This window comes from Capricornis sumatraensis, chromosome 21 (assembly GCF_032405125.1).
Source record: "Capricornis sumatraensis isolate serow.1 chromosome 21, serow.2, whole genome shotgun sequence".
Taxonomy (NCBI): Eukaryota; Metazoa; Chordata; class Mammalia; order Artiodactyla; family Bovidae; genus Capricornis; species Capricornis sumatraensis.
Genome location: NC_091089.1, coordinates 28,807,718 through 28,823,768, shown reverse-complemented (window position 1 = coordinate 28,823,768; position 16,051 = coordinate 28,807,718). Strand labels below are relative to the sequence as shown.

Sequence of the window (16,051 nt, the reverse complement as noted above, 5' to 3'; positions counted from 1 at the left end):
ATAATAATAATATTGGGCTGGCCAGAAATGTTCGTTAGAGTTTTCCGTAACATCTCATGGAAAACCTCAAGTGAACTTTTGGCCAACCCAACAGAGGTGAGATTCAGACTGTGCTCTAGAAAAGTGGAGGCGTGTGTTCCGTCATTTGGACAGAAGGATGAGCCATCTTGAACCTGAAGGATGGCCAAGCTTAAAAAGGAAGAAGCCTGGGTCCCTGGTGATTTCTCAAATTAGAATCGCTTTACTGGATCATACTTTGACATGAAATGACTAAATCTCTGTTATATTTATCCTGTATAATTTAAGATCTTAGTAAAATGCAGCTAGATTCTTGTCCTATAGTAATAAAGGAATTACAATTTTAATTGTAAAGAATGGTTGGATATGTTAAATTGGGGCTCAACATCTATTTCACCTGGAGAAGGAAATGGCAACCCACTCCAGTATTCTTACCTGGAAAATCCCATGGACAGAGGAGCCTGGCAGGCTACACAGTCCTCGGGTCACACAGAGTGGGACACAACTGAGATGACTTGGCACGAACGCAGTAAATTCCTATCTATTAATTCCTTAAGGAGAAGTATGCTCTCCACAATAAAACCTTACCAAACAGACTCTACTGTGGTAACAACTGAAAGGATGGAGCTGCCATTAATTGAGAAGAGAGGATATTTTTTAATAAGAAAATCCAAATGTTTGATTTTTATACGCAAAGTTTGACGTGTCTACTTAACCTCCAGGTAGAAATCTTAATTAGGCATTTTGGGCTAGAGGTAATGAAGTTTTAAGTTTCCAGTGTATAAAAAGTACTTAAAGCAATGAAGCTGGATGAGATCATTGAGAACATGAATATAAATAAACATGAGACAAGGTTCATAGGTGAGCTCTCCAAAATTTAAGACAGAGGTTGGGGTGGTGGGGAATAGGGGGAAGTGGGAGTGAGGATGAACCAGCAAGACATACCAAGAAGGAGTGGCCAGCGAAAAAGGTGGAAAGCTGGGTGAGCGTTGTCCTGGATGAAGAAAGGAAGAGGTCGGCTAAGTCAAACGGACACACACATCAAGGAAACGAGGATTGAAAGGTGGTGACCGGCTTAACAGTACTAAGGCCGTAATTATCTCTGATCACTAAAACTTTGGTAATCAGAAATCAATTTCTTAATAGGCCTCATCAGTGCTTAAAGTACAATTACCTAAAAGAAGAAACAAAGGGACAGCACTGGGTAGAGTTTCCTATAAGCGAGAAAGACACTGGAAGCATAGTTAAAAACGTAAATAAGTAGGACACAGGTGGCACAATTAGCATTAAACATTGACTGGAGTAATAGACATTTAAAGGAAAAAGGCGAGCTCCATGCCATAGCTCCGCCTCAGTCATTATTTTCATTGCATACTTATTATTTATTTTCATTTATGAAAAGTAAATCTGACCCTGCTTTAAAAAGACTTGTTTTTAGGAAGAAGTTAAACTACCCAGCAGAGCACAAATGGCCCATTCCGGCTGGACCCTACCTGCCTTTCTGCCCCGTCTCCTGTTCCACTCCCATCACACACAGGAAGACTAAGCTCTTGAGAGCTCCTATGAGGAACCATGCTTGCTTCCACCTCTGTCCCTCTTTCTTCTTCTGCAAAAATTTACCTGCACAACACTCTCCCATCCTTCAGCACTGAGCTTAGTTGCCTCCCCCTCTAAGTCATCTTTTTGTTTTTTACCACTTGTCATCTCAGGACATGGTACTCACCCCATGAATTCTCAGATCACCCCAATCCATTCCCATCTCAGGGCTTATCACTTAATGTTACAATCATTTGCCTACTTCTATCTTCCTCACTAGATTCATAAACTACATGAGAGCAAGTGTTAGTCACTCAGTCATATACAACTCTTTGCGACCCCATGAACTGTAGCCCTCCAGGCTCCTCTGTCCACGGGATTCTCCAGGCAAGGATACTACAGTAGGTAGCCATTCCTTTCTCCAAGGGATCTCCCTGACCCATGGATCAAACCCACATCTCCTACACTGCAGACAGATTCTTTACTATCTGAGCCACCAGGGAAGGTCATGAGAGCAAAGGTCATGCCATGCTAAAAGTCACTTCAGTTGTGTCCAACTCTGTGTGACCCTGAGGACTGTAGCCCGCCAGGCTCCTCTGTCCATGGGATGCTCCAAGCAAGAATACTGGAATGGGTTGTCAAGCCCTTCTCCAAAGGATCTTCCCAACCCAAGGATCAAACCCATATCTCTTAACTCTCCTGCAATGGCAGGCAATTTCTTTACTTCTAGCACCACCTGGGAAGCCCAAATGACTAAATGTATCTCTAGCTTAAGTACTTAGAGCAGTGCTTTCGACAGGACAGAGTAGGTTCTCAATAACCAGCTGCTAAATGAATGAATTAACTAATAAAGATCATTTAATGGCTACAGAGTCTTTACCATATTATAATTATTAGTTTTTAGTGATGTTCTAGTGTTTCTCATTATTAATTTTTTAGTGATTTTACTCTTCATGATTATCTTCAAATCTGTTGATTTTTAAATGTTTAAAGAATTACTAAAACCTGAACAAAACAGACTCTTGGAACTAAAGCAATCCCAGTCAGAAGGAATGGAAAACCTACCTGTTGAAGGAACAAGGGGAAAGGTCCCAGGGAATTCTCCTGCATTGAGCAGGGAATAGGCGCCCATCTCCTTTTGGAACGCCTGAGAACAGTTTCTTTAGTGTGTCTTTTCCTCAATACCTGAATCGAGAGAAAGACAATTAATAATTTTAAACAAAAAGCATCACAGCCTACTTCATTGTAAAACAGTACATGGACCAGTCTCCAGTATGTGCATGCTGAACCTAAAGACTAGATAATACGATCTTCTCTGAATTAAGTTAAAAAAAATGTAACCAGATTTTAAAGGTTTCATGAACCAAAGAATTTCCGTTTGTATACGTTTCTATATTAATCCTGACCAAACTTTCAGATTAGGAAAATCATCACTGTACTTTCAGTTCTTTCTGTTTTGTCCCAAAATGAAACAAAGAATGCATCCTCTTTCTAACAAGCTATAGACAGCTCTTACTTGTTCTTTCTGCTAAAACCTCATACTCTCAGGTGAACCAGAGTGAGATCATGCATTTTCTTCATTGCCTGAACACTCTAACTCCACTGTCCAATAAGGAAGCCACAAGCCACATGTGACCATTTAAGTTGATTAGAATTAAGTAAAATATATATTCCATTCTTCAGTTGCACTAGTCACATGATAATTGTCAGTAGTCATTAATTAATTAATGTTGGGTGACCATATCACACAGTGCAGATTATAGAACATTTCCATCATTGTTGAAAGTTCTATTGGAGTTTTTAGTGATTTCCATTTCATTTCATGGTATAGTAAGGAAGATGTGGTATTTCCTGAGAATTAATTAATAATACATTAAGCAATTATTAAAGTGCTAAGCATAAATTTATTGATTTAAGTGACTTTTTTCATTAATATAATACACTTCACACTGATTAGCTGTAATTCACTACAGCCTTCCTCTTGATGTAGAATCTGGAACTACAGTGAATAATCACTGGCTGACAGCTAATACTGTTCAGACACATACATACTACAGGATTTCCATCCTATTTTAACATCAGAATGACTGTGGCACTTGAAATCACTGGGAACTACTGCACTTAGCCTTAATTTAAAATGTACCTATTAACTCAGGGTCAGGGGTAACTGAGCAGTAGTAACAGAGGTAACAAAGATTGACTCATGTCCTTAAGCAACTGTGGATAGGTTGTTTGCACTAATAAAAAATTACCAAGGCTGCAACAGAGGGATTACCAAACCGACGCAGGCAGGCAAAAGCAAGTAGACTTTGGAGGTGGAAGAAGCCTTCCCAGAGAGGTGCCATTAGATCTAATAAAGCCAGATCCAAAGTCAATGTCTAACCAATGTCGAGAGGGGAAGAGGAGGGAGAAAAGGAGACAGGGAGGAAGGGAAAGCAAACAGAAAGGGGAAAAAAAGAAGAGGAAGATAAATCTTATTTATCCTTTTCTTTGCAATGTTTAATGAGAGCATTTAAATCAGAAGAAAAACACGCCTGAAAATATCAATGAACTTTGAATACCTTCTTCTGATATTCCAGGAGCACAAGAATCTCTTCCTGTGTCTGTTTCTTTGTGTCAGAGAGCCGTATGGTGAAAGATCTTTTCTCATCAGACAACACAACAGCGTGGGCTGTGTATACTGACCCATCTTCTAGAACTCTGAAATCAGGATCACTGGACTGGATGTGGTCTACAGACCCAAGGCACTCTTTCAAATTAACTGCAAGTAAGAATTTTCAAGTTGTAAAGTAAGAAACACATGCAAAAAAAGGAGGGGGGGAGGAATGTTCTAATAATGTATACAATCTTCTTCAAAACCCTGAAGTGGAATGAAATGAACCAGTCAGTCTGCATTTAGCAAATATTTTAGCCAGCTTCTTTACATGTACTTTTTAAAAGTGATCATTCTTCTTCTGTTAAAAATGATAATTCTGGATTGCATATTTGTTTAAATAAGGTACTTAAAACTTTTATATTCTTCTAAAAGGATTATGAAAATGATCTTCCTATTGAAGACATATGCATGTTGCAATCAGGACAAAGCTGAACTACACACCCACACACACACACACACACACCTGGATAAACAAACAGAAGAGCTTTTCTTAACAATATAGTAAGTCTTCTAAGACACACCTGTCTTCAGCCAGAAATTATACACATGAACTCAAAGAGTGACAGAGTATATGAGTTCGGCAAATAGTCAAATAACAAAAATCTTTAAATTCTTCCTGCCCCACCCCAACCTCACTAACTCCCCTGGGGACCGCAGTTCTCTTTGTGTTGTTCCTTTCTTTCTGGGGCTTCCTACTGAAATTCTGAAATTCTTCTCTCCCTGGGAATTTTCCCAAGGGCAAAGTTATAAAGTACAAGTCTCATACCAGTGTTTCAATATTATATCTAAAAGTATCAAATACATCCCATTCTTCCACTTATCTGCCTTAACAGAAACCAAAGTGATATTCTAATACCCACTTGAGTAATATCCTCTCAAAGAATTCATATGTTACCCATGTGTAGGGTTTTCACTTTAATTCAAATCTGTCACAGATGGAAACGTTAAGTCAAAAAAAAAAAAAAAGAAAGAAAACTAAACATCTTTAGAAGTGATGATTTATTTCCCTTCTGTTCACGTTTTTATCAGAGTGATAAACTCTGGTCCATTTCCCTAGAGGAACTCCCCTGACATTTCTTCACATCCTTTCTTTTCTTCCTTCCCAGGAATGGTACGCTTTTTGAAAAAGTAAATTTGGTATCTCTGGGACAAGCTGTATCTCTCAACAAAATCATGATATTTTCCTCCAGTATTTCCTGTTCCATGGAGAAATTCCATCTGAAGAGAGCTGCCTGGTTGTTGGGAAAGTTTGAGGTTCTCCAACTTCTCACTGCGGAGAAGGAAATGGCACCCCACTCCAGCACTCTTGCCTGGAAAATCGCATGGACAGAGGAGCCTGGTGGGCTGCAGTCCATGGGGTCGCTAAGAGTCGGGCACGACTGAGCGACTTCACTTTCGCTTTTCACTTTCATGCATTGGAGAAGGAAATGGCAACCCACTCCAGTGTTCTTGCCTGGAGAATCCCAGAGACAGAGGAGCCTAGTGGGCTGCCGTCTGTGGGGTCGCACAGAGTCGGACACGACTGAAGCGACTTAGTAGTAGCAGCAGCAGCAGCAACTTCTCACTGGGCAAATGACTGATAAACCCAGTTTTGAAAGGAACAGCACACCATGTTATATTTCTCACTGCAGCCATAGCATTGATAAAAATTCTGCTCCGACTCTCTGAGCTCCTTACATATGTCTCTCAAATGCTTGGATCCTGGAGTAATGAAAGGGCTACATTCTACCTATGATTATTTACATAATTTTTACTGTTAAAACATAAATGACTACAAAAGCATGGATTAGAACATTTGCCTTAGAATCGATGACAAAATTCTATAGGGTTATAAAGAACAGAACATATATTTTAGCATATCTTGAATTATATCTAGTTATATATACGTTCAGGCTAATTCCAAAAGCAAAGATTGGATAATACGCTCTTTCCAGCATAAGTAAATTACATTTCTGTTTTAAAAACATTGTTTTGAAAGTGCTCACCTCTGCCAATCATTTTGTCTGCCTCTAGTTTGGAAGGTATAATAAATGTCTCCTTTTTGCAGGCTTCACAAGCAAAACTGAAGACCTAAGGGAAAAATTGGTCACATTAATACAGTATAGAATAGAGAACAAAGTTTTAGATATGCAAAATAAATAAATCCTAGAGATTTCCTGTATAGCATAGTGCCTACTGTTAACAATACTGTATTGTATACTAAAATTTTTGCTAAGAGGATAAAACTTAAGTGTTCTTACCAAAATAAAATATAACAATAAGTGAAGAAGGCAAGAGAAAACTTGGAGGTAATGGATATGCTTATGGTATACAGCGTAATGATCTTGCAGCTAGATACTTATCACCAAGCTCATCAGGGGGTATGCTTTGATATGAACAGCTTTTTGTGTGTCCATTTCACCTCGGTAAAGTAGGTTTGTTTTTTTTTTAAAGAATTAAGAACAAAGCCATATGATCACCTCAATAGGTGCAAGCAATTGACAAAATCCAACACTGATTTACAATTTAAAATTTTTCAACAAACTAGGAATAGAAGAGAAGTTGTTCAACATGATAAAGAGCATCTAAGAAAAACATCATGATTAACAGAGAAAGACTGAATGCTTTCCTCTGACAGAAGGAACAAGATGATGATACCTGCTCTCATCACTTCTATTCAACACTGTACTAGGGCTTCTAGCTTCTAGTCAGGGCAGATACACACACACACACACACACACACACACACACACACACACACACAATAAAAGGCATCCAGACTGGGAAAGAAGAAGCAAAATAGTTTCTATTTTCAAATAATATGATCTTGTATTACACATAGAAAATCCTAAGGAATCCACTAAAAGACTATCAAAAATAATAAATGGTTTCAGCAAGGTTGCAGAATACAAGGTTAACACACAAAAACTGATTGCATTCTTGTCCACTAGCAATGAAAAGAATTTGAAACCAAAAGTAAGCAAACAATTTCATTTACAATAGAAAACCCCTCTTCATAGGTCAAAACACATATTTCCAAAATTCATCTGGCAGATTCAAGGCACTCCTATCAAAATCCCAAATAGGTTTTGGTTTTGGTTTTTTTTTTTTTTTGCAGAAATTGAAAATCAATCCTTGAGGAAATTCAGGGCACTGAAAGACCCAAATTAACCTGAAAAAGAACAAAGTTGAAAATTTTCCCAATTTCAAAACTTACTACAAAAATACAATAATCAAGGCAGAGTGGTACTAGTATAAGGATAAACATATAGATGAATGGAAGAGAACTGAAATTCCGTAAACAGGCCTTTATGTTCTTAAAAATACATTATTGGTCTGGATTGCTGCCATTTATTTTAATATTTAAAATACTTGATCATAAGAGAGATCAGGCTTCTACTTTTTTTTCATACCATCTTCATAAAATGAGTTAGGGAGAGTTCCAGTTTTTTTTCCTATTCTTTGAAACAATTTATAAAAGGTAGAGGTTATCTGTTCCATAAATTTATGGAAGAATTCACCTATTACACAGGTCTAGGCTTGATGGATATGAGGGTGTGTGTAAGTGGAGGTATTTGGCTTCCAATTCAGTGTCTTTATAAGTCTATTTAGAATTTGTACACCTCTTCAAGTTAATGTTGGCAATTTTTACCTTGTAGAAAATTGCCTATTTTGTCTCTTTTCAGATTAGCTAGAATAATACATAAATATTATCTATTTGTTAAAACTTCTATCCTCTCCATAAATGTGACTTTTTATTCCTAATATTGTTTTATCTATGCCTTTTCTGTTTTTCACTTATGCAATTGTAGCAGGTTTGTCTGTACTTTCAAATAATAGTGTTTGGTTTCGTTAATCCTCTATATTGTTTGTTTCATTTTTTTAAAAACTGTCCCTCTTAAGATATATTCTAACTACTCATGTATTTTAATAAAAAATAAAAGAAACACTAGGGCACTTGCCTTAAAGTTATAGTTTGCCTTAAAGTTATAAAGTTTTAGAAATAAAACATTACTATTATTTTCAAAGTTCCTATTTAACTCTCCCCAATTGCATTTTCTTCCCTGATGGAGGGACCTCTCCAAATTCAAGTAAACTCTAACGGATGATTTCTTATTTCGGTAAATCATTTACGTCCCTATTTCCACTTAATTGTATCCCATGTGTATGTACCCCTAAAGAAGACTGGTTCATTTTATCAATTTTAAGCCTTACATATATATAGTCATACGCTAATTGTAAGCAACTTGATTTCTTTGCATGAATTATGCTGTGTAATTTATCCATGCTGGATATATAGCAGCAGGTCATTCGTCTTTGTCTCTGTATAATAAACATCACCGGAAATGATGTACAATTAATTCAAGGTGAAAAGTATGCTATAAAGGAAAATGCTATTTTAATTCCTTTGACAAGCCCTTTCAGCAAATGATATATTAACCATGTCCAAGTACGTACCATTTATAATATAGAATAGATAAAGTAGATGAGCAGACAGAAGTATCACCAACCAATACAGGAAGAGAGCAGTTCCTTGAGGAGCAGAATACTAGCAAGGATGGCAAAAATGGTGAAAAAAATGAGTGTTGCCTGGTGTATATTAAATTCTATATTCCTGTGGGAAATCTAGTGGGAGCAGAGTGGCTTCCCTGATGGCTCATTGGTAAAGAATTCGCCTGTAATGCTGGAGACTCAGGAGATGCAGGTTCGATCCCTGGGTCAGGAAGATTCCACCTAGAGGAAACAGCAACCCACTCCAGTGTTCTTGCCTAGAGAATCCCATGGACAGAGGAGCCTGGTGGGCTACAGCCCAAAGGATCACAAAGAGTCAGACACGACTGAGCACACACACAAACGGGAAATCTAAGCAGAAAGGTCCAGAAGACAGCTAGATAGATAGACCTATACTTAAGGGCAACTCAAGGCCAGATATACAAATCGGGGAGTCAGCAGTAGCTGGAGAGTGGTTGAAATTACGGCACGAATTGGATTTCCGGGGAGAGAGTGAGTGCAAGTCGCTTCAGTCGTGTCCAATTCTGCAATCCCATGGACTATACAATCCATGGAATTCTCCAGGCCAGAATACTGGAGGGGATAGCCTTTCCCTTCTCTAGGGTATCTTCCCAACCCAGGGATCAAACACAGGTCTCCTGCATTGCAGCCAGATTCTTTACCAGCTGAGCCACAAGGGAAACCCAAGAATACTGGAGTGGGTAGCCTATCCCCTCTCCAGGGGATCTTCCCGACCCAAGAATCCAACCAGGGTTTCCTGTATTGCAGGCAGATTTTTTACCATCTGAAGGCAATGGCACCCCACTCCAGTACTCTTGCCTGGAAAATCCCATGGCTAGAGGAGCCTGGTAGGCTGCAGTCCATGGGGTCGCTAAGAGTCGGACACGACTGAGCGACTTCACTTTCACTTTTCACTTTCATGCATTGGAGAAGGAAATGGCAACCCACTCCAGTGTTCTTGCCAGGAGAATCCCAGGGATGGGGGAGCCTGATGGGCTGCCGTCTATGGGGTTGCACAGAGTCAGACATGACTGAAGCGACTTAGCAGCAGCAGCAGAGCTATCAGAGATGCCCTAATATAAGGGACAGATATTGCAAAGGATGATATTCACATATAAATTTCAGTCATGCTATGTTTCCTGAAATATAAAGACATGTAATGCTATGCTAGTGAGACTTGGATATATTACTGAAAATAAAGTAGAAAAAAATAATAAAACCACCATTACATGACAAACATTTAAAGGTATTTTAAGAATAACTGGTGACTGCCCAATGAAAAATACAAGATACAAAACAAAAATTTGTTAATATTAATGAATTCTGGATTGACTGAGTTATAAAAGAATTTCTTTTAATGAGGAACCCTCTAGAACAACTTTAAATATCTGATTGATAGAACTTAGAGTTGTAAGCAACTTTAAATTAAAATGTAACAAATGTATCATTTTTTAAATGTATCATTTTTTAAAAAAATGATAATATAAAGTATTGTCTATGCTAGTTTGGGAAAAATAAATTGCTTTGTTTCATTTCACAGTACTGTCCAAATTTAATTAATCGTATCATAGAAAGTTTATCGTACAAATCATCAAATCCTCAAGGAACTGTCTAAGTGCCAAGAGAGAATGAAAAAAAACAGTGTAGCTGCCAGTGTTTCACCTTTGTACTATTGCTCAATTTTACAGTGAATGCACAAGTAGGCTTTCTAAAATGACACCTTTCTCAACAGAGGAAAAAGAAGCCAAAGAATAGGCGTTTATAGACTATCTGAAAATAAAAGATATCTCCTTGAGCATAAAGATCACAGAATTTCCAATTCATCATTTCTTCTGTGGACACTGGCTGTCTCCAAGACAGAAATCTTACCTTTCAAACTCTTATCACCTTGAATTGTAAGATTTACCTTTCTATATTCTCAATGATTTGATGAGTCTACTAAATTTCTTTCTATCCAAACTCCATAAGATGGGACCCTAAATGGGAAGTATAATTAGCCACAGGTCACCAGAGATACCATATATGGCATAGCAACTGTCACAAGGATTACAACAGGACCAAAAAATGTGCATGGCTTACACATATTTAGTGACTCAGAAAGTACAATGGAATATAGCTGTATCTCAGTATGAATACCAATAACAATAACCTTCTTTGAAGAAGGTAAATAAAGATGCATTGATGTAAATAAATACAACTCTGACTTGCTAAGCACACAGTTTAGAAATAAGCTAGTTCTCCTCCTTTATTTGTCCTAAGCTTTTTTTCCCTCCAATGCAAAAGATAATAGTATTATACTCACTTTTATCTTAAAAAGGTGAATATGTCAAATGTTATCAAGAACAGCAATAAACAAAAAGTGTGGGAAAGGAGTCATATTATTCTCATTATTTAATGCTATAAATTCTGGGAAAGGACACAGCACACATAGGTTGTCAACATAGGTTGCAGGTAGAATTCCACATACTTCAAGGGGGAAAGTATGTTATAAAGGAAAATGCTATTTTAATTCCTTTTGAAGAGCCCTTTTAGCAAATGATAGATTAACCATGTCCAAGTACACACTATGTATAATATAGAATAGAAAATTTAATTCCCAAAGTGGATTTGATATGGCAAACACATTAAATACACATGTAAAAGGATCTCATTATTTATAATAGAGGATAAGACATCTGAGCAACTGAGCTAATACGAATTAGTTTTCACCATTCCTAACAATTTGTGTTACATTAAAAGGAGAAACATTTTAAGAGACACTCAGTTCTTTCAGTAGTAATAGGAAGATCGGACATGGTTCTTTTCTAGATTCTCCCTCTCCTTTCTTCCCTTCCCCACCAGCCCCCTTCTTTGTATATGTGTAAGGAAACATGATTAGGATTTGCAGTTAATTGTAGCAGTTTAGGGGCTTCCGTGGTAGCTCAGAAGGTAAAGAATCTGTCTGCAATGCAGGGGACCTGGGTTTGATCCTTGGGTTGAGAAGATCCCCTGGAGGAGGGCAAGACAACCCACTCCAGTATTCTTGCCTGGAGAATCCCCATGGACAGAGAAGCCTGGTGGGTTCCAGTTCCTGGGGTCAAAGAGTCGGACATGACTGAGCCACTAAGTGCGTTAAATAGCAGTTTAGAGCACACACAAAGTATACTGAGGCTAGAAAGGTGGGACAGGGATGCAGATTCAGAAGAGAAAAGTGAAAAAGGTAGATCCCACAAACTACGGGGTGGCTGCATGGGAAAATGAATACGTCAAAAGTTTCAGTTCTGTGTTAAAGAACTCTCTGAAGGGCTCTCACTTTAAACAAGGATTGTCTTTCAGAGCGCCATTAAGGATTCTATAAAATGAAAGTTGCGTTTCCCAAATGCTATGCCCTTAAATATTAAACTGAAAAGTGGAGAGGTCCTGGGAGTCAAAAGGAAATACAGACATAAGATGGTCAACAAGGAGTCTCAGGACTATCCTGGTGGTCCAGTGGCTGACTTCTTTTCCCATGCAGCCAGTGTGGGCTTCATCCCTGGTCAGGGAAGCCAAGATATCATTTAATCTAATCTTTAGGAAATTCTTTTAAAAAATAATCCTAAACAAGAAAATCATATACTAAAGCTGATGTTATCTCTATTTAGATACAGGCACTATCTTGTCTTGCCACAACCCAACACCCGATCCGCCACCCCCTGCCACCCAGACAGTTCCTCCAATACCACTCCCTCCCCTCCAGCGAATACACGGGAAATCTTGGGAACACAGCACCTCCACAGTTTCTTCTCTCCGTTCCCGAATTCCTTTCTCAGAGAAACCACGAAACACTAAATTCAGGCTTTTAAACAGATTAGCTGGAAACGCTTTGAAATATATCAGAAAAGAACACACTCTGAGAGCAGCTCTCCTATGTAAAGAGTCCTATCATCAGCTCTTCTTTTCTTTTTTTTTTGGAATAGCTGCCAGGCAGATCGACGTGCCCATTTATGCGATGCTTTGTCCATAAATATATGTTAGATCATAGCTACCAATCCTTTATTCGTAGCTCGATGATTCAAACAGAGGACAAAGCTTGCACCTACTCGCCCTGCTTGGGGGCAGAAGAGCACTAAGCACTAGTTGGCTAGCCTGAGTCGACCGACTCCCGAGCCAGGCTAGTCCCTCTCGCCACCCGACCTCACGCGCGGGGAAGGCGAGGGTCCGAGGCTCCTTTCCAGAGCACGCCCAGAACGCAGCTCAGCGGGATCACACCATCAGGGGTCCCCACTTTTTGCTTTGTGTCTCCCGAGTTCGAGAATCGTCCCAAACTTCCTCTCCGGGTGAATCTCATCTCGGGTCTCAGGTATCCCGGGCACAAAAGACCCCAGGCTGGGCTCTAGACTTGTGCAATCCTCCTTGCACCGGGACAAAGTGCCACCCAACCCCACACTCCTACCCCAACATTCCTCTCAGTCTGATTCTATCTGCTCTGCTCTACCCTACCCCACTCCCCAAACACACCACCGAACCCCAACCTCCAACCCTAATTCAGCTGTCCACCCTCTGACGCCCCAGGTACACTCTGCCCCAAGCCGGGTGGCTCACGGGGGTGGACCACTCCGGTGAGTTACTGAATAGCCATCAAACAAGGCAAAACCTGGAAGCCGCTTTTCAGGGGTAACTCAACCCTGGGACCCAGGGACACCGCTCCAACCCCTCCACCCACCAATGTCCCCATCCCAAGGGACCCCGGAGTAACTCACTCCGTGTCCGATTCTTTGCAACAAACCCCATGGACTGTAGCCCACAAGACTCCTCTGTCCATGAATTCTCCAGGCAAGAATGCTGGAGTGGGTTGCCATTGCCATCTCCAGAGGGTTTTCCCGACCCCGGGACAGATTCCCGAGTCTCCTGCATTGCAGGCAGATTCTTTACCCGTCTGAGCCACCAGTAACGCCCTGTAACTCACTGAGGGATCCTCAGAAACCTAACCAAACACTCTTCTTCCCTCTCTACCCAAACCTACCCCCACCACCATCACTAGGAGCCAAGAAAGGAGCGCGAACCCCGACCCCGGACCACTCGCGGCGGCGCAAAAGGGAGCTCAGCGAAACCAGAGCCCAGCCCGTGTTCAAACAATCGAGTAAGTCCCAAATAAAAACCTCGGTCCGGGTGCGTCTCGCTAGGACGCGTTTCCTCTCCTCATCCCACCGAGCCCGAATTTGGCTCGTCCGTGCCCCAGCAAGATTGAGCAGAGGCGCGGACGCCCCCTTTCGGTCGTCTTCGCCCGCATCGGTCCCCACCACCCCCTGCTCCATCCCGACTCTGGGTAGATCCCACCCCACCCGGGCTCCACTCACCACGAGGGGCAGGAGCAGCTGCCTGCAGAGGGCTCCGCGCAGGGCGCTCTGGGGCCGGGGCGCAGCCATCGGGGCGCGGGGCCCGGGAGGGGAGGATGCGGACACCGGGCGGGATGCAGGAAACCACAGGCCGCCGAGGTGCAGGGGCGCCGCGGGTGCGCTGCTCTCGGCTGCTCGTTAAGTCGCCCGGGCCTCTTTCAGGCTTGTCTTGCCCGAGAGCGTGTTCGCTCCTGAGACGGGATTGGACTCTGGAGACGCCAAGCCGCCCCTCCTTGTTATTTCTCAAGTTTTATCACCGCGAGAGCCGCCGGGGGAGCTGCCCGAGCCTGCCCCTCGGCTTCCAGGCGGCCCGGCGGGGTGCTCGCTCGCGGGAAAGCGGTCCAGGCCACCCCCTCTCGGCCTGCTCTCCCACGCCCCGCACCCCGCGGCTGCCCCGCCTTCCGCCCAGACTCCTGGGGCGTCCTCCTCGCAGACGCCGCTCGGCGCATTCCCACTGCAGAACCCCAAACCGCCTTCAGGGATCCCTGCCCCAACACGGGCGCTCCTAGGTGCCAGGAACACCGTTGTCACTGGACCGGCGAATCCTCCCTCCAGCTTCTGATAAAACGTTGAGCGCAGTCTCCTTGTTAATGCAAAATATATATGTATTCTTCCCAAACTTCACTCCCTGAATAAGATAAAGGACAGAGGAGAAATTATCGCCAGTGGCACGAATAAGCTGACACTGGGTACATCAGAAATTGAAAGCAAATAAAGGAAATGCTGACATCTCACCATTTTCACGCACCCCAAATGTGAGGGATTAAGCTCAGAGCTTTCATGTCCGGCTGATGGTGTGGCCTTATTTGAACCTTGTAAGAAAGAATTTGTTCTTCTTATATGAAACTATTGATTTGAGGAATCACCTGGTAATTATGCTAAGATGCAGTTTTTCAGTTCGTGGTCAAACAAAAATTCACCACACAAAAGCTTCTAGTCTAAAATGAGGCTCCAGATTCAATATCATTTAACAAACGTTCATCAGGGCCAAGAGTTACACAGGCGCTGGAGGAAAGGAAACAACCCAGATCCCGCCCAGAGCAATGCAAAGTCTAGAAGGGATTAAAGGTAATGATCATTGCCCAGTATGCTAAACCTTTTAATAAAGAGGTAGCTTATAACATTAGGGTGTGCATGCCAAGTCGCTTCAGTCATGTCCAATTCTTTGCAACCTCTATGGACTGTAGTCTGCCAGACTTCTCAACCCATGGAATTCTCCAGGCAAGAGTACTGGAGTGAGTAGCCATTCCCTTCTCCACTCTTGGGGATCTTCCCAACCCAAGGCTTGAACTGAGTCTCTTATGTCTCCTGAATTGGCAGTCAAGTTCTTTACCACTAACACCGCCTGAGAAGCACCCTAACATAAGGGCGCATTCTTTTATTTCTCTCTAGACTGAGTTGTGTTCTCTAAGCCTCCACCTACTAGACTCAGGATGAACTCCCTCTTGGACATGTGCTGTTGCTGTCTCAAAGTCTGTACACAAATTCAAAGGTCAGGATTCTCAGGCAGTGCAGATTATTCAGAGAAGGCACTACGACCTTCATTCATCCCATGCTGGTCACCCCCTATAGGCTGTTTGTCTAAATCGTGGGTTTTCCTAAAGTCTTGGGCTTTTCTGAACTACTAGGCCTAAGCTCTCAGGATGCAGACACTGAGCTCAGTTTCCTAGTCCTGTCTCTGAGGCATGCAAGGCTCCCATGCACACAACAGAGTCTTTGTCTCACTTCTGGAGGCCTCTGTATGGAGGAGCTCTTCCAGTCTCAGAGAAAGTTCTCCACACTTCACTCCAACTATTTTCATCTCCCATCCTCCCAGACCTTCACTCTGACCATGACCTCAAGAGCGAGCCTCTCCAAGTGTTTTCTGGCCTCAGGTAGACTTTAAAGCATAAGCCTGGACCATAGCTCTCATCACAAAGGAAATCTACTAGCCCCTTGATTTTTAACCCTCAGCCTCCAGGGCTGAATAATGCTTGAGATAAGAACCAACAGAGAA

At 41.6% G+C, this 16,051-nt stretch overlaps 1 protein-coding gene across 2 annotated transcripts in view; it reads right to left on the bottom strand.

Moving 5' to 3' along the window:
• LOC138097691 (desmocollin-3) overlaps positions 1–14,085 on the bottom strand; it is a 52,235-nt gene extending 38,150 nt beyond the window's left edge. For both annotated transcript variants that reach the window (XM_068993982.1, XM_068993983.1), the window contains exons 1-4: positions 14,017–14,085; positions 6,196–6,280; positions 4,116–4,315; positions 2,620–2,739 (exon numbers count right to left, since the gene is read on the bottom strand). In XM_068993982.1, the coding sequence (XP_068850083.1) occupies positions 2,620–2,739; positions 4,116–4,315; positions 6,196–6,280; positions 14,017–14,085 (474 nt within the window). The remainder of the gene's footprint in view (positions 1–2,619; positions 2,740–4,115; positions 4,316–6,195; positions 6,281–14,016) is intronic.
• Between the last annotated feature and the right edge of the window lie 1,966 nt (positions 14,086–16,051).